Source organism: Cervus canadensis, chromosome 2 (genome assembly GCF_019320065.1).
Source record: "Cervus canadensis isolate Bull #8, Minnesota chromosome 2, ASM1932006v1, whole genome shotgun sequence".
NCBI classification, from domain to species: Eukaryota; Metazoa; Chordata; class Mammalia; order Artiodactyla; family Cervidae; genus Cervus; species Cervus canadensis.
Genome location: NC_057387.1, coordinates 76,370,501 through 76,389,094, shown reverse-complemented (window position 1 = coordinate 76,389,094; position 18,594 = coordinate 76,370,501). Strand labels below are relative to the sequence as shown.

At 41.9% G+C, this 18,594-nt stretch overlaps 1 protein-coding gene and 1 pseudogene across 9 annotated transcripts in view; both read left to right on the top strand.

The window, feature by feature from the left end:
- Positions 1-18,594, top strand: part of RAVER2 (ribonucleoprotein, PTB binding 2) — a 136,698-nt gene that overhangs the window by 23,572 nt on the left and 94,532 nt on the right. For all 8 annotated transcript variants that reach the window (XM_043461077.1, XM_043461074.1, XM_043461076.1 and 5 more), the window contains exon 2: positions 4,305-4,371. In XM_043461077.1, coding sequence (XP_043317012.1) covers positions 4,305-4,371 — 67 coding nt within the window. The remainder of the gene's footprint in view (positions 1-4,304; positions 4,372-18,594) is intronic.
- On the top strand, positions 5,948-17,565 carry LOC122437366 (annotated as a pseudogene). The gene is made up of 2 exons (XR_006268228.1): positions 5,948-6,130; positions 15,439-17,565. The product of XR_006268228.1 is annotated as a solute carrier family 35 member E1-like (transcript).

The window sequence follows — 18,594 nt, the reverse complement described above, 5'->3', positions numbered from 1 at the left end:
ATGGATTCTTAACCTCTGGTCCACCCTGGGAGCCCTGTTGCTACGATCTTAAGGCAGGATTTCTTCTTCAGAATACCCGTTTTTCTCTTCATGTCTTCAGTTGATTAGATGGGGCCCAACCATATTATTAAAGGTGATGTCCTTCACTTTAGAGTAAGCTGTTTGCAGATATTAACCATATCTATAAAATACCTTTACAGCAACACCTAGATTATTGAGTTTAATAACTAGATTCTGTAGCCAAGTTCACATATAAAACTATCCATCATAGTGCCCTGCCTTATTAATCAAGGGAATGCAAATCAAGAGCACAAGGAAGTATGACTTTATATCCACTAAATTGACAAAATTTTAAGTACCTGGTAAGACCAAGCATTGTAAGGACTCTCATATATTGATGGGAATGTAAACTGTAATAGTCATTCTGATAAAGAAGTTGGCACTGTCTTACAAAGATGTACGTAGCCTAGGATCACGCCTTCAGAAATTTTTGCCCATGAACACCAGGAGATATGTAAAACTTACAAGAAGGTGATAGTAGTTTTAAATATATATATATAAAAGTAGCAAAATGACAACAGCCTGGAAACAAATCAAGTATTCATTGATAAAAAAGTAGATCAGTAAATCATTCTGAAATCACAGAATGGAATATTAATCAGTAGTGAATAAATACACAGTAGCCATGTGGATCATGAGTGAATTTTAAAAACATAATATTGAGTATAAAATGCAAGGCACAGAAGATTAAAATAGCATAATACCATTTTTATTAAAGTTCAGAAACAAACCAACAGAATATATTGTTAGGGAATGCAAACCTATGTGAGGACCCTAGCTATGGGGGATGGGCCAGTGAAGGAAGGCATAGTGGGTTAGAACAGTGTTGCCAGTGTTCTACTCTTTTAAGTTTTGTGTTGAACTCCTGTGTGCTTATTTCATTATAATGCCTCATATTATATGTTACAGATAATCCTTTTGTATTATCAAATCATTTTACATTTTATAAGAACATAAATAAAACTATTGGGTTGACCAAAAAGTTCATTTGGGTCCCATCTTATGGAAAAACAGAGATGAACTTTTTGGCCAACCCAATATTTTTTTCATTCCAAAAAAAGTGAAATTTTAAAGAAGAGTGTTTTAATCTATGAAAGTTATTTTTATAATCTATCTATCTATATATATAGCTGATTTAAAGTCTATGAAGGGCTTAGAAGACAGTATGATTCACATTTAATACTAAGGCTGGCTTTCAATCAGGAAGAGGTCCAGATGAGCTGAAACAATGGTTGTTTAACTTTTGGGGGTTTATTGATTGACTGCTTTGAGCTGAAAGTTATTGAACCTCTTCCCAGAAAACATTTCATATGTGGAAAACTTTTCAGTTCCAGGGAGTGATGGTGAATCTGGTCTGGAAATAGGTTACTAAAGCTGTCTAACAGTTAGCAATTTTGATGAGCTCATCTTACTGTAAGAAATGTATAGCTGATATTGCTAGTCAGAGGACAAAGAGTCTTCATCAAAGGTGTGACTTCATTCATTAAAGTTAGTTTGTAAATTCATAGACGTGTCATAAAGCTAGATGAGAATAGGGAGACATGACCTTAGTACTTTCCGTTTTGTGTGATGGGTATCATAGTCGGATTTTGGCAAGTGGTTGTCAGGACTCTCTTTCAGGTTTTAATTTTTTAATTTGGCCAGCTTGCCAAGGCTCAAATTGAGGAGTGACCTACTTTTTCCTGGGTCAGAGCAACCAGGGCATGGGGAAAAATAATTCTTTCTTCCTTTGCAGGAAGTTTTGTAAACTTTCTCAGTTGGCAAAGTCTCCTATTCCACATCTGGTACATGGGAAAGCTGTGCTTAGAAATATGGGTATTTTAAAAATAAAATTTCCAACTTGCAAAAATGCATCCTTGAAAACATAAGATCTCTCTCAGGTGGTTCTCTCAGCTAAATGAGTGATACAACATGTCATTGTTTATGGATACTTGATAAAGTGAAGAGCGGTGTCATGTTTTCTTTGTCTGGCATTTGACAGCTGTTAACTAGTGAAATGAGAGATTAGAGTTTGTGCCACTGAAAGCATACACTTGATGTCTTCAAACAAAACTGTGTCACCTTCTATATAAAGTATTCAACTAGCCTATTGGCAAGATGTGTAGGGTATGCTTTTGAGAGAGTTACCTTTTCTTAGCTTCTTATGCTGTTTTCTAAGTCCAATAAGATGTTGATACTTACAAGATAAAAAATTATCATAGCTATATATAAACTATATATTGATTGTATTACTATATAATTCATCAAACAGTGTTTTACACAACTGGTAAGTATATATATTTTAAAATATTGACTAATAAAGAATACTAAATTATCAACTTTACCTTTCTTATCTTTCTTATATAAAAGATGATTGTCTTGTTTTCACCCAGCTTGTTTTATACTTTGCCTGTTTTGTCAGTTTCCCCACCCCCTTGCATTGGGTTGAAAGAGAAAGTGTTTCTCAGTTTGAAACTATCCTCTTACTTATTTTTCATTTCCATATGATCCCTTATTAAGGCACTAGAAGTATTGGTCTTTTAACTATCTGTGGCAGTGTACTATTTTTAGTTAATCCTAGAAGGAATAAGTCAGTACAGCATAGAGGTTAAGAGTGTAGTTCCCTGGAACCTAACCAGTTGGTGAATCTACACTCAGAAAATAACTAAGTGTAAGACCTTGGCAAGTTGCTTGAATTTTCTCTACTCTGTGGTTTCCTGTGTTTTTAATAAAAGGGTGACTTCAATGCTCTGGTACCTAGTAAAAACTGAGTGAATGTTAACTATAAAAATATCAGTAATAAGAATTATTATTCTTGAATTAATTATTGATAGATTGCAGACTTAACATCCTAGCACTTATGTCTGTTTTAACATCCTAGCACTTATGTCTGTTTAGTGTATTTGTTTGTAATACAGAACAGGTTGGCTCTACCACTCTCTATCTGGGTCTAAATGTCCAGTAATGTGATAGTTCAATTCCTTTAAAAAATAATAATGGTATCTGTTGTATATTATGAGTAAAATTTTCAAGGCCTAAGATCAAATGAATGACAAATTATATTCACTTTAATGTTTAGGTGAGTGCCTAGTATATTCAAAGCAATATCAGTAATATATAGATAAAATATAGTTCTTGTACTCAAGTAGTATCAATTTAATAGAAGGGATTAGAGAAATAGAAACAAAATATAGTGTATTTTCCCAGGTGGATTGAAGTTATGATATCAGAATTTAAGAATTCAGAATGGACTAGTAATACAAGCTGAACAAACCAGAAAACCAGTTTAGGCATCTTGGGGAACTGAGGGGAAAGAAATTGGGCTGCATACTGTAATTTGAGGGTTATTGCTTCATACCCAGGGATCTCTAGGTTAGGTTTTAATTTATATTTATTTCTTCTTCATATTGGTATTACCACCTATGGATGTGTGTGTGTGTAATTGCTCAGTCGTGTCTCTTTGTGACCCCATGGACTGTAGCCCACTAGGGGGATTCTCCAGGCAAGAATACTGAAGTGGTTTGTCATGCCCTCCTCCAGCGGATCTTCCCAACCCAGTGATTGAACCCAGGTCTCCCACATTGCAGGTGGATACTTTACCATCTGAGCCACTCGGGAAGCCCAAGAATACTGGAGTGTGTAGCTTATCCCTTCTCCAGGGGACCTTCCTGACTCAGGATTTGAACCAGGGTCTCCTGCATTGCAGGCAGATTCCTGAGCTACCAGGGAAACCCTCTACAAGTGTAATACTTGTTAAAAACTCAGTTTGTAGTACCCAAGTAGAAATGTTTAACATTTCTGTAAGAGAGGCATAAAGTATGACCAGTGTTAGCATAGAGGTGATGTACTATGGGAAAGAATTAGGAAAAAATCTTCATAGAAGAATATTTGAGCTGGGATTTCAAAGGATACATGTGATTCCAGGTGAATTTGGGATCTGTAGTAGTTGTTTGTCCCATGGAAGTTCAAAGTGTCGGCATAAATTCAGAATGAAGATTGTACATGGTATACTCTTGAGAGAGGAGGAGTTCATCGGAGCAGGAATGTGGGCATATGTAGGAGTTTGTTGGGAGATATATTTGAAGAGGTAAGTTGGTGCCAGATCTGGTGGGCCTTGACTGCCTTTAATTTAAATGAGTGATTTTGAACCACAGAGGACTCTTTTACATGGGGAACGGTGATGGTAGTGGTGGTGGGCTAATACAGATGGATTATCCACCAACCGCACCTGTGTGTTCATTGAGTTCATGTTTTGTCTCTTTCAGGAAGTTCATGATTTATTACAAGACTATGAATTAAAATATTGTTATGTGGACAGAAATAAGCGAACAGGTAAGATTTCTGTTCTAAGCATCTGATTTTATTTTAATTCTGCATGTTGTCATTATAGAGCAAAAAAGCCAAGTGTCTTTTTATTCTTAAACTAATCTCTGAATTTCTTAAACATTAAATCATATACACATTACATAATTTATTTTCTGAAGGTAATATAAGTATTCTAAATTTTAGTCACATAAATTAATGCAGCTTTAGGGAGCGCATTCTACCACATGGACACTGGTGCTGTCAAGAACCACTTTAGAATCCTACATCTAGGTTATTAGTGTCTGACTTGGCCCTGCCCACCAGCCTGTCTGAACCACTGCTGGGATGCATCAGGCCAAGCAACTAACAGGGTAGGAATACAGCCCCCCTAAACAATAGGCAGGTTGCCTTAAGACCCCTTGAGCCCACAGGGGTCACACTAAGCCCTGTCCACCAGAGCAGCTAGGACCCAGTTCTACATACCACTAGCCCTGGGACCCCTGGGTCCCTGCAGCCAGCCACCAGTGGGCAGGACCCCCTTGGGCTCTGACCCAGCCCACCGGTGGGCTAGCTGTAGCCTCTCAACCAACCTTACTCACCAGTGGGCAGACACCATTCCCAAGCCCACCACAGCCCCATAGCCTGCCATGGCAGGACCTAGCCCATCACCAGCAGTCCAGCATCAGCTCTGAGACATCTTGGACCCCTCAACCAGGTTCCCCAGAATCTAGCCCCACCTACCAGGAAGTCAACACAAGCTATAGGACCCTTAGGACTCTAGAGCCAATTGTATTGGGAACCAGCCCCACACGCCAATGGACTAAAACCAGCTCAAGGATACTCAGGGCCCTTCAATTGAAGATCCTTGGACATGACTTCATCCACTAGTGAGCCATTACTAGCTCTGGGACCCCTTGGGCCCTGTAGCCAGAGACCCCAGGACACAACTCTGTCTACCAGTTGGCCAGCACAAACCCCAGAACCCAGCTTTACCTACTGGTGGGCCAGCACCAGTCCTGGGAGTCTCTGGATCCCAATCCTGCCCACCAGCAGGCAGGCCTACATCAGCCTCAGGGCCACCACATCCCTGCAGCCAGTTCTGTCAGAATTTAACCAAGACACAGCAGGACGATATCAGCTCCAGGACCCCTCATGTCCTGGCTCTGCACACCACCAAGCCAGTATCAGTTCTGGACACCTTGTGCCCCTTAGCATCCAGAATCCAGCACCATCCACCAGTGGGTTGACACCAGATTTGGAACTCCCAGGGCACTGCAGCTGACAAACCTGGTGGGGGGAGGGGGCGGTGCCTAGCTTGGTCTGCTGATGAGCTGGCACCAGCCCTGGGACACCCTGGGTCCCAGCTCCGCCCATCAGCAGGCCAACACCAGCTCTTGGACTGCTTAGCCAGTTGCCCCAGAATCCAGGCAGTGGAACAGCACCAGCTTTGGGATACCCCAGAACCTACAGCCAGCCATGTCAGGAAGCAGCCTCTCCACCAGCAGCCCAAAACTAAATCAGGAACCCTAGTCCTGCAACCACCCCTTTCCCAGAATTCATCTTTGCCCATGAGAGAGCCAGCACTGGCTCCTCAGCTTGTGACATGGTCCCACCAACCAACGTCAGCAGCTTCTTCACAATGCAGGGCCTGGCAACCGGCTGGACCAGGCAGCCACACCTACCAGACTTCCTGCAGTGGTCAGCCTGCCACACAGAAGGACCCGTGCAGCTCACATGGGGGGCACCCCTAGGGTGTATAGCTCTGGCGGCCAGACAGGAGTGCACTGTCGGCACACACAGGACATCTCCTACAAAAGGCCATTCCTCTAAGCCAGGGTGTAACCAACCTCCCAGATATGTAGAAAAAGAAACAGCAAAGTAGACAAAACAAGGCGCCAAAAGAGCATGTTCCAAAAGAACAAGCGAGAATAAAACTCCAGAAGAGCTATGTGAAGTGGAGATAGGCAGTCTACTTGAGAAATAGTCAAGGTAGTGATTGTGAAGATGATCAGAGAACTTGGGAGAAGATAGGTTATACAGGGTTAAGAAGTTAGATGTTTTTAACAAAGGATCAGAAAATTTAAAAAAGAACCAAACAGAGATAAAGAATGCAGTAACTGAAATAAAGAATAGCAGGATGGTGGATTCTTTCTACTACACCAGAAGGGATCAAAAGTAGATTAAATGATAAGAGGAATGAATCAGTGAGCTGGAAGACATGAGTAGAAATTACTGATGCTTAACAGAAAAAAGAATAAAAAGAAATGAGGATGGTTCAAAAGACCTCAGAGACAACATCAGGCCCACTAACATTATAGAGATCCCAGAAGGAGAAGAGAGAGAGGCAAAGAACATGTTTGAAGACATAATAACTGAAAAGCTTCCCTAACCTGAGAAAGAAAACAAGCATTCAGATACAGGAGGCACAGAGAGTCTCAAACAGGATCAATCCAAAGAGGACCAAAGCAAGACACTTTGTGATTAAAATGGCAAAAAATAAAGATAAAGACAGTATAAAAAGCAGCAAGGGAAAAGTAGTAAGTTATATACAAGGAAACGCCTGTCAGGCAATCAGCTGACTTTTCCACAGAAACTATGCAGGCAAGAAGGGAGTGGCACAATATATTTAGTGATGAGAGGGCAGAACCTACAGCCAAGAATACTATACCAAGAAAGACTTTCATTCAGATTTGATGGGGAGATTGAAAGCTTTACGGGCTTCCCTTGTGGCTCCGCTAGTAAAGAATCTGCCTACAATGCGGGAGACCTGGGTTTGGAAAATCCCTGGAGAAGGGAAAGGCTATCCACTCCAGTATTCTGGCCTGGAGAATTCCATGGACTATGCAGTGTGCTGTGTAGTCCATGGGGCCACAGAGAGTTGGACACGACTGAGAAACTTTCACTTTCACTTTGAAAGTTTTACACACAAGTAGCATCCAAAGCACCAGTTTGGATGGGTTCACAGGTATTTTCTATTAAATGTTTGGAGAAGAGTTAACATGTATCCTTCTCAAACTACTCAAAAGAATTACAAAGGAATGGATACTTCTGAACTCATTCTACAAGGCCAGCATCACCCTGATAACAAAACCAAAGAAACCACAAAAATTGAAAAGTACAAGACAGTATGACTGATGAATGTGGATGTAAAAATCCTCAACAAAATATCAGCAAACTGAAATCAGCAATACATTGAAAAGACCATATGCCATGAGCAAGCAGGGCTTATTTTGGGAATGCAAGCATAGTTCAAAATCTGCAAATTGATCAATATGATAAATCATATTAACAAATTGAAGAATAAAAATCATGACCATCTAAATATGCAGAAAAAGCTTTTGAAAAAATTCCACATTCATTTATGGTTAAAGCTCTCAGCAAAGTGGCTGTAGAGAGAACAAACCTCAAATAATAAAGACCATCTGATAAGCCATAGCTAACATCATGTTTAGTGGTGAAAAGCTGAAAGCATTTCCTCTAAGATCAAGACCAAGGCAAGGATGCCCACTATTGCCACTTTTGTCCAACATGGTATTAGAAGTCCTAGCCACAGCAGTCAGACAATAAAAAGAAGAAAAACCCAAATTAGAAAGGGAGAAATAAAACAGATGACACATGTTATACATAGAGATTTCTAAAGATGCCACCAAAAACTCATCAATGAATTTGATACAGTCTCTTCAAGAAATGATACTCAGAAAACTGGACAGCTCTTATAAAAGAATGAAATTACAACATTTTCTCATACCATATACAAAATTAAACTCAAAATGGATTAAAAATCTAAATGTAGGACTGGAAACCATAAGATCCTAGAAGACAACATAGGCAGAACATTTTTTGATATAAATCCTGTAGCAGTACTTTTTTTGGCTATCCCTCCTAAAACAAAGGAAGCAAATGCAAAAATAAGCAAATGGGACCTTACTAAACTTAAAAGCTTTTGCGTAGAGGAGGGAACCACTGATAAAATGAAAAGACAACCTACCGAATGGGAGAAATATTTGCAAATGGTATGACTGATAGGTGGTTAATATTCAAAATATATGAACAGCTCATACAACTCTATCAAAAAAAACTAAACAATCTGATTAAAATGGGCAGAAGACCTGCATAGACATTTTTCCAAGGGAGACATATAGGTGGCCAAGAGGCACATGGAAAGATGCTTAGCATTGCTAATCATCAGAGGACTACAAATCAAAACTACAATGAAATATCACCTCACACTTGTCAATATGACTATTATTTAAAAAAAAAAAAAAACCCAAAAAACAAATGTCAGAAATATGATGAAAAGGCATTCTCATTACAATGTTGGGGATTTGGATTTACACCAATGTAAATTGATGCAGTCTCTGGAAAACAGTGTGGAGGTTCCTCATAAAACTAAAAATTGAACTATCATATGATTAGGAACTCCACTCCTGGCCAAATAAAGTGAAAACACTAATTCAAAAAGATACATGCCACCCCAGTGTTCATATCAATGCTATTTACAGTAGCCAAGTACGAGGCAACCTAAGCATCCATCAACAGATGAATGGATAAAGAGGTGGTATATATATATATACATACACACACACACACACATACATACATGTATACACACACACAATGCAGTACCATTCAGTCATAAAAAATGAATGAAATTTTGCCTTTTGCAGCAACATGGATAGACCTGCAGGGTCTTGTGCTTAGTGAAATAAGTCAGAGAAAGATAAATACTGTATGTTATCAGTTATATGTGGAATCTAAAAATAAAACAAATGAATATGACAAAGCAGAAACAGACTCACAGATACTGAGAACAAACTAGTGGTTACCAGTGTGGAGAGGAAACAGGGAAGGGCAAGATAAGCGTAGAGGATTAAGAGGTACAAACTATTACACTTAAAATAAGCTATAAAGATACATTGTACAGCACAGGGAAGTAGCCAATATTTTATAATAATTTAAATGGAATATAATCTGTGAACATTTGAATCACTGACATACACCTAAAATGATATAATATTGTAAATCAACTATACCTCAATAAAAAGTTAGGCAAAAATGGAATTTGCATAGGTTTTTTTTTTTTAATTTTTATTTTTTTTCCCTGGAGACCATCATTTATTTTTGGTAAATGCCATCCGAGAATATAGACAGTGTCATTCCCACAGAACAGTCTACAGCATGAAAAGTCCTGAAAACACGGTGACATAAAGAGTTCACAATTTTCAGATTCTTCAATAATTTAATGTTCTCTGCCCTAAGGCTGTTAGACCTTAAGGGATCCAGGTCTGGTTATGTCCCAGTGATAACACAGAACCTGCTGTACGATGCGTGCTAAATACACAGCAAAATTCAGAAACTCCAGGTGCTTCTTCATTTGAACCTGTTTGGCTTCTCTCCTTTGTAACAGGGGTTTGATTTTCCCAAATAATGAATGACTTAAAATAAGGTGCTTAAAAATTCCACACTGAGTCTCAAGATAGTGAACAAACACTATTTAAAAATGCCCTCTGAGCCTCAGTATCCCCCCTTCAGTAATATGAAGGGATTGGGTTTGAGTTAGTTTTGCAGGCCACACCATGGATGGGTGAACTAAATTTGCTGTTACAAACCCCAGCAGGGAGGAGGGTGAAGGAACCCAAATGCAAATGTGGATGTGAAAGGAGGAGTAGTGGCTGAGCCAGGGCAGCAAGTGGCTGGAAAACCGACCTTCATGAGGTCAATGTCCGCTCTGAACTTTCAAGTCTCAAAAGTATGTCTTTGTCTTCTGATCTGATCGAATATGACTGTCTCATTCCAGTGTATGTACTCACTGTAGATTTATGTACAGAACTAAATATCCGTTTATTCATTTATAAACTGTAATGAAACCAGTCAGGTATTTCCCCTCACCAGCAGATCTTGCTTTGGAAAAACAAATACACAAATTTCAGAAACCTCAGAAATTTCATTAAACCTGCAGAAAAGCATAATTCATTTTGGAGTTCAATTTTATGTTCAAGGAATCAGTTCCTATCATAAAGACAATTACTGTAATCTCTTTGCCATGCAAAATTATCCCCATTTATTGTGGACCAACTGCAGGTCCAACTACTGCTTCAGATGAAGGCACTCGGCAAGTTCACAAATAATATCCTTGAGGACAGCCCCTTCCTGTTGCGCACAGCGTAGTCTCAGAACTTGGGGCCAAAGTAAGTAAAAAGCAAGCCAACATCAAATGGTTCTCCTGAGGCCACTGGTACTAAAACTCAAGCCAGAAGGCGACCTCATGACCTCTCCAGGAGCTGCCCATCCATGAGCAACAAAATGCAACCTCTATGTACAAAGTTCCAACTATCAAAAACAAACAGGAGTTGAGCATAAGCTACAGTTGGCACTTCCTCTCGGAGCAGAGAACCATCTCACATGTCAGAAGGTAAAAGGTAACCTGAGGTCCCATCTGCTGGTCAAACCAAGTGCCTGTTCAAGAGGGTAGGCGCAGGGCAGAGGAAGAAGGCAGCCAGCAGTCAAGGGAGGGTCCCCTCTGAGGCCACAATCTCTTGTGATGCCAGGTTTGCTATTGAGTTGTATGAGTTCTTTATGTATTATGGATATTAGCTCCTTATCAGATATAATTTGCAAATATTTTCTCCTGTTAAGTAGGTGGTGGTGGTGCTGTGCTAGTCTCTCAGTCATGTCCAGCTCTTTGCGACACCACAGACTGTAGCATGCCAGACTTCCCTGGCTTTCACCATCTCTCAGAGTTTGCTCAAACTCATGTCCACTGAGTCAGTGATGCTATCCAACCATCTCATCCTCTGTTGCCCCCTTTTTCCCCGGCCCTCAATCTTTCCCAGCATCAGGGTCTTCTCCAATGAGTTGGCTCTTCACATCAGGTGGCCAAAGTATTAGAGCTTCAGCTTCATTCATCAGTTCTTCCAATGAATATTCAGGGTTGATTTCCTTTAGATTCAGTAGTGTGGACAATGTTAATTCTTCCAGTCCATGACCACGGAATACCTTCTGTTTATTTGTGAATTCTTCAGTATCTTTCATAAGTGTCTTAATAATTTTATTAAGTGATCTTTTTTTGATCTTTTTTCTTTCAGCAAAGAAGGAAAAGATATTGCCCCATGGTCTTCTCATTTGTATTATTTCCAATAAATATGCAGTCATATTTATCTTCTTCCATCTAAACATAATATGTCCTTGGTGGGGGGAGCTGTTTTTAAGATTTTCCCTTTATCACTAATTACAAGTAAGTTGATTACAAATGTACCTTATTGTAGTTTTTTCATGTTTTGTGCTTGAGGTTGGTTAAGCTTTGGGGATCTCTGGGTTCAGGCCAAATCTGGAAATTTTTCAGCTAGTAATTCTTTAAATGTTTTTTTCTGTACTACTTTCTCTCTCATACAGAGACTGCATTACTTCAAAATTAGGGCTTTGAAGTTGGCCCATAGTTCACGGACAGTTCATGTTTTATAGTTCTTTTTTCCTGTTTCACTTTGGCTGTTTCCATGTATTCACATTTACTGATCTGTTCCTCTGCAATGTCTATTCTGTGAATCCCATCTACCCATCCTGTTTTTCATCCCAGAAATTGTAGTTTTCATTTCTAAAAATATATTTAACATCTTCCATCCTCTACTTAATATGTTAAATTTTTACTATAAATTCTTGTACATATGAAACACAGTTAAAAACTGTTTTAATTCATCTATTTCAATTCCAGATCAGTTTTGATTGATTTCTCATTATGGGCTATACTTCTCTGCTTCTTTGCCATATCTGGTCATTTTTAATTGGATACCAGACACTAAATTTTTACCGTGCTGGGTACTGGATGTTTTGTATTCAAACAAATATTCTTAAGGTGTTTCTCTAGGTCATAGTTAAGTTATCAGGAATGAGCTTGATCCTTAATGGTCTCACTTTTAAACTTTTAGCATTGTTAATATAGAGTTAATTTTCTCCACTTGAAACAAAACATCTTTGAATATTCCTTCTGATCAACCATGAATCATGATGTCTATCATCCTAGCTGGTAGAAACAGCACCATTCCTGGCTAAAAGTGAGCTGTAAAGCCTTTGTCAAGATTTTTAACATTGAAGTTGAACATAACTTACAAACCCAGTAATTCACATGTGGAGAAACCACTGCAATGTGTATCAGAAGAAAGGAAAAGCATACTCATTGCAGTGTTTTTTGAAATGCTGGAAAAGTTAAAGCTTCCTAAATGCCTATCAGTAATGAACAGATTTATCAGTGGTGATAAATTCACAGGACAGAATAATATGTAGTAGTTTAAATCAATGACCTAAAGCTATATGTACAACGCCATATCTGGTCATTTAGTTGCTAAATGAAAAATATAGGAGAATACCATTTATGTTGTTTAAAAAACACCAAGTATTCAATACAACACTGTTAACTTTACATATAGTAGAATTTCAGGCATTTAGTTGGGATGCTTTGACAAGAAACCACTTCACAGTTTCAAAGACTTAACAAAATAAAAGGGTTTCTCCTCTTTGTTCATCATGCAGATCCCACACTGAAAGGAAGAAAGGAAGGAGGCTTTGCTCATTATAGCCACTCTGGGACTATGTTTAAAGAGGACATACAACCTTCCTCAATCACTTTAGCAAGTTGTGGGGTGAGCAGTGAATCACATGCTAGCTCTGAAATCTTCTACCTGGAGGGGATACATGTCACTTTCACAGCACTTCATTCATCGAAAGCCAAATCACACGTCCACTGCTAACTTCAAAGAGAGATGGGGAAGCACTATTTACCCTGTGATTGGAATAAAAAGAATCTGTGAACAACTCTAATAACTACCATAATGGAATGGCACAGATGGAAAGTGTGCACCAAATTCGATAGTACTTGCCCTTTGGCAAGGAGGGATGGAGGGAATGGAGTCAGAGAGGTAAAAACTTGATTTCATTTTTAACTGTAGTGTTCTTTTCTATATTTCTTTTATAAGTCAGAAAAAATAGATGCAGAATTTCTTATCATACTATCAGAGGTAATTCACTTAATAGTACTACATTACAGCTCTAGCATCTATATAATATTTTAATGACCAAAATACTTCAAAGTCTTTTTAAATTGAAGTATAATCAACACATAACATTAGTTTCAAGTATCTAATATAATAGGGTTCCCCCATGGCTCAAAGGTAAAGAATCCATCTGCAATGAAGGAGCTGTGGGGTCAAATCCTGGGTCAGGAAGATCCCCTGGGGCAAGGCACAGCAACCCCCTCCAGTATTCTTGCCTGGAGAATCCCATGGACAGAGGAGCCTGGTGGGCTACAGCCCACAGGGTTGCAAAGAGTCTCCTGCATCTCCTGCATTGCAAGCAGGGACTCCGGCATTGCATCAGGGGAGCCCCAATGCAGGGGACACAGGTTCAATCCCTGCTTGGGGAATTAAGATCCCACATGCTTTGGGGCAACTAAGTACTAGGATCTCATGCACTGCAACTAGAGAAGACTCCATGTGCTGTAACTAGAGAAAGCCCACACACTGCAGTGAAGACCCAGTGCAGCCAGAAAAAAAAACCAAAAACCTGCTAATTTGGGAGTCAGTATCACTATGCCAAAGCTTTTGACCGTGTGGATTACAATAAACGGTAGAAAATTCTGAAAGAGATGGGAATACAAGACCACCTGACCTGCTTCTTGAGAAACCTGTATGCAGGTCAGGAAGCAACAGTTAGAACTGGACATGGACAACAGACTTGTTCCAAATAGGAAAAGAAGTACGTCAAGGCTGTATATTGTCACCCTGCTTATTTAACCTATATGCAGAGTACATCAAGAGAATCGCTGGGCTGGATGAAGCACAAGCTGGAATCAAGATTGCCAGGAGAAATATCAATAACCTCAGATATGCAGATGACACCACCCTTATGGCAGAAAGTGAAGAGGAACTGAAAAGCCTCTTGATGAATGTGAAAGAGGAGAGTGAAAAAGTTGGCTTAAAGCTCAACATTCAAGAAACGAAGATCATGGCATCTGGTCCCATCACTTCATGGGAAACAGATGGGGAGACAGTGGAAACAGTGTCAGACTTTATATTTTGGGGCTCCAAAATCATTGCAGATGGTGACTGCAGCCATGAAATTAAAAGACGCTTACTCCTTGGAAGGAAAATTATGACCAACCTAGGTAGCATATTAAAAAGCAGAGACATTACTTTGCCAACAAAGGTCCATCTGTCAAGGCTATGGTTTTTCCAGTCAATGGATGTGAGAGTTGGACTGAAGAAAAGCTGAGCACCGGAAAATTGATACTTTTGAACTGTGGTGTTGGAGAAGACTCTTGAGAGTCCCTTGGACTGCAAGGAGATCCAACCAGTCCATCCTGAAAGAGATCAGTCCTGGTGTTCATTGGAAGAACTGATGCCTGAAGCTGAAACTCCAGTACTTTTGGCCACCTCATGTGAAGAGTTGACTCATTGGAAAAGACCCTGATGCTGGGAGGGATTGGGGGCAGGAGGAGAAGGGGATGACAGAGGATGAGATGGCTGGATGGCATCACCAACTCGATGGACATGCGTTTGAGTAAACTCCGGGAGTTGGTGATGGACAGGGAGGCCTGGCTGCTGCAATTCACGGAGTCGCAAAGAGTCGGATACGACTGAGCAACTGAACTGAACTGAACTGATCACGACTTAGTGACTAAACACCCCCCGCACCCAACACACACGAGATAGTTATATCATCCTTCAGACATTAGTATCACAATTTAATGACTAAACACCACACACACACACACACAATGGTTATATCATCCTTCAGACTTTTCCTTACTTTTTTGTTATCTCAAAGAGATGTTTTTAAATATTTACATCATATGTACACAGAGAAAATAATCTAGCTTAGGCTTTTAATCTCAGATATAAAACATGCAGAAAAATTAAACAATTTTCCCAATTTGTATAACTAAAGGTCAAATTACATAGTCTATTCACTAAGTCCAATAATATATTATTAAAAATGAACAATACTAAGCAAATTCAAAACATTCATTCAAGCAATATAATTCAAGCAATACTAAGCAAATATAGCATTCATTAAAATGTTATAACACCAGGACATTCATTATAGAACTTCATAAAGCTTCATAAGCTTCATAAAGCTCTGGCAATATTATATATATATATTTTAAAAACCTATGCAAATTCCGGGCGGGGGCGGCGGTGGGAGTGGGCGCCGGCCCGGGGGTCGGGAGCCGGCGGAGGGGCGCGCGCGGGCGCGCGGGTGACAGCGTTGTGCCTGCTGTGGTGCGCCCCGAGCGCGGGCGGCAATGTGGTCAACAAGGTGATCCTGAGCGCCTTCCCATTCCCCGTGACCGTGTCGCTGTGCCACATCCTGGCGCTGTGCGCGGGACTCCCGCCTCTGCTCCGCGCCTGGCGCGTGCCCACGGCGCCGCCCGTCTCGGGCCCTGGCCCGGTACGCATCAGTCGTCCGGCCCGCTGCTACCGCCGCGCTTCTACCCGCGCTACGTGCTGCCGCTCGCCTTTGGCAAGTACTTCGCATCAGTGTCCGCGCACGTCAGTATATGGAAGGTGCCCGTGTCCTACGTGCACACCGTCAAGGCCACCATGCCCATCTGCGTGGTCCTCCTGTCCCGGATCATCATGAAGGAGAAACAGAGCACCAAGGTGTACCTGTCACTCATCCCCATCATTAGCGGCGTCCTGCTGGCCACCGTCACCGAGCTGTCCTTCGACATGTAGGGGCTTGTCAGCGCCCTTGCTGCCACACTGTGCTTCTCGCTTCAGAATATTTTCTCCAAAAAGGTATTAAGAGATTCAAGGATCCACCATCTCCGGCTGCTGAACATCTTGCGCTGCCATGCCGTCTTTTTTATGATCCCCACGTGGGTCCTGGTAGATCTCTCGGCTTTCCTGGTCAGCAGCGACCTGACCTCTGCGGCCCAGTGGCCTTGGACGCTCCTGCTCCTGGCTGTCAGCGGCTTCTGTAACTTTGCGCAGAATGTCATCGCCTTCAGCATCCTCAACCTCATCAGCCCTCTGAGCTACTCGGTCGCCAACGCCACCAAGAGGATCATGGTCATCACGGTGTCCCTCATCATGCTGCGGAACCCCGTCACCAGCACCAACGTCCTGGGCATGATGACGGCTATCATCGGAGTCTTTCTGTACAACAAGACCAAGTATGACGCGAACCAGCAAGCCCGGAAGCACCTCCTCCCCGTCACGACAGGGGACCTGAGCAGTAAGGAGCACCCCCGGAGCCCCCTGGAGAAGCCCCACAACGGCACGCTCTCCCCCCCGCACAGCGACTACCAGTACGGCCCAACAACATCTTGACAGATCACTTCCAGTACAGCCGGCCCACCTACCCAAACTCATACACTTTGAACCTATACGACGTGTAGAGCCTCGCGAGCTGGGCAGGACGTTCTGCCAGTCCTCTCCTCCATCCCCGCCCCCAGCAGCATCAGAAACTCCTGACAACCAGTGAATGTACAACCCAGCCAAGGGGGGATGGTGCGGAACCAGCGGAAGACGGTGGGGACCACCACCCCGAGCTCCGGTGTTTCACGCCCTTTCTTTCTGGAGCCTTGTCTTCTGAGGGCGGCGTCACTCTGGAAACCTTGGCTAGGTTTTTACCTTTCTGTGTAGACTTACTTCCCCAAGTCTGTTCTTCAGAGTTCTTATTCTGCTTTCCAGCCAGGACCCTCTCTGGAAAGGACACAGACCTCAGCGGGCGAGATGTGCTTTGCAGGGAGGGTGGCGAGGAAAGGCCCCTAGGGTGGTGCTTTGTGACTGGCCACTGTCAGGCAGGCGCAGGACCGAAGCAGGTGTGGAGCAGAGGAGTGCAAGAATTACGAAAACGTCTCCAGCCACAAAGGTGGACTCAGCTCTGGGTCAGCCCCATGACGGTTTGCAATTCTGGCCAACATTCCGCAGTGCAGAGCAATTGCAATTAGCATTGAATCCTTACAGCCTAATTCTCTCACCCGCTAGTCAGAGTTGGTGTGCCAACCGAAAGGGAAGGGTGGCTGCTGATTCCTGACTCTCTTCCTTTGCTGGAGTGGAACGACTCTCCTCTCGGAGCAGCAAGAAGGATCATTCGAAATCATGTTCAGCATTCCAAGCTAAACTACAGTACTCACTCTGTTTTCTCATGAGCCTTCAACACTGTGCTTAACAGGATATCTGGTGAGATGTTGGTTTTATGAGGATCTTGCATTTTTCTAGGGCATATTTTGTAGTTGTCTGTTTTTCGCCTTGGTCCCCCACCCCTCATCCCCCTCTTAGGGGATGCAGGATGCATGCAGATTGGCTTATGGTTGGAAGCCCCTTTGGTTTTTAAACGTTTAAAAACAAGAAAGGTTGTTGGCGATGCCTGTCTCGGCATATGTCTGCATCTGGTAGGAAGGAATGAAGTGTTCTGAAGCGCTTTTCTAGTGACCACAACCTCTGAACGTGAGATGAATCAAGAATGTCATCTCCATACTTTTGTGTCACAGAGCTTGGCGCTCTGATTCCGTTAGCTGCTCTAGCGGTGTTTCCATCAGGATCTGAATCACGTCCCAGGGAAGGGGCAAGCACCAGGCTAGGATTTGGTTTGCCAAATCAGTCTTTGGTCAAGAAGTTTGGATTTTAGCAGAATCACATCACCAGGAAGATTATGTGAGCTCCGAGGGTAACCCGTGTGCTGAGGTGCTTTATTTTTTGGGGGCTCCAAAATCACTGCAGATGGTGATTGCAGCCATGAAATTAAAAGATGCTTACTCCTTGGAAGGAAAGTTGTGACCAACCTAGGTAGCATATTAAAAAGCAGAAACATTACTTTGTCAACAAAGGTCCATCTAGTCAAGGCTATGGTTTTTCCAGTAATCATGTATGGATGAGAGTTGGACTGTAAAGAAAACTGAGCGCCAAAGAATTGATGCTTTTGAACTGCAGTGTTGGAGAAGACTCTCAAGAGTCCCTTGGACTGCAAGGAGATCCAACCAGTCCATCCTAAAGGAGATCAGTCCTGGGTGTTCATTGGAAGGACTGATGTTGAAGCTGAAACTCCAATACTTTGGCCACCTGATGCAAAGAGCTGACTCATTGGAAAAGACCCTGATGCTGGGAAAGATTGAAGGCAGGAGGAGAAGGGGATGACAGAGGATGAGATGGTTGGATGGCATCACCGACTCAATGGACATGAGTTTGAGCAAGTTCTGGGAGTTGGTGATAGACAGGGAGGCCTGGCCTGCTGCAGTTCACGGGGTCTCAAATA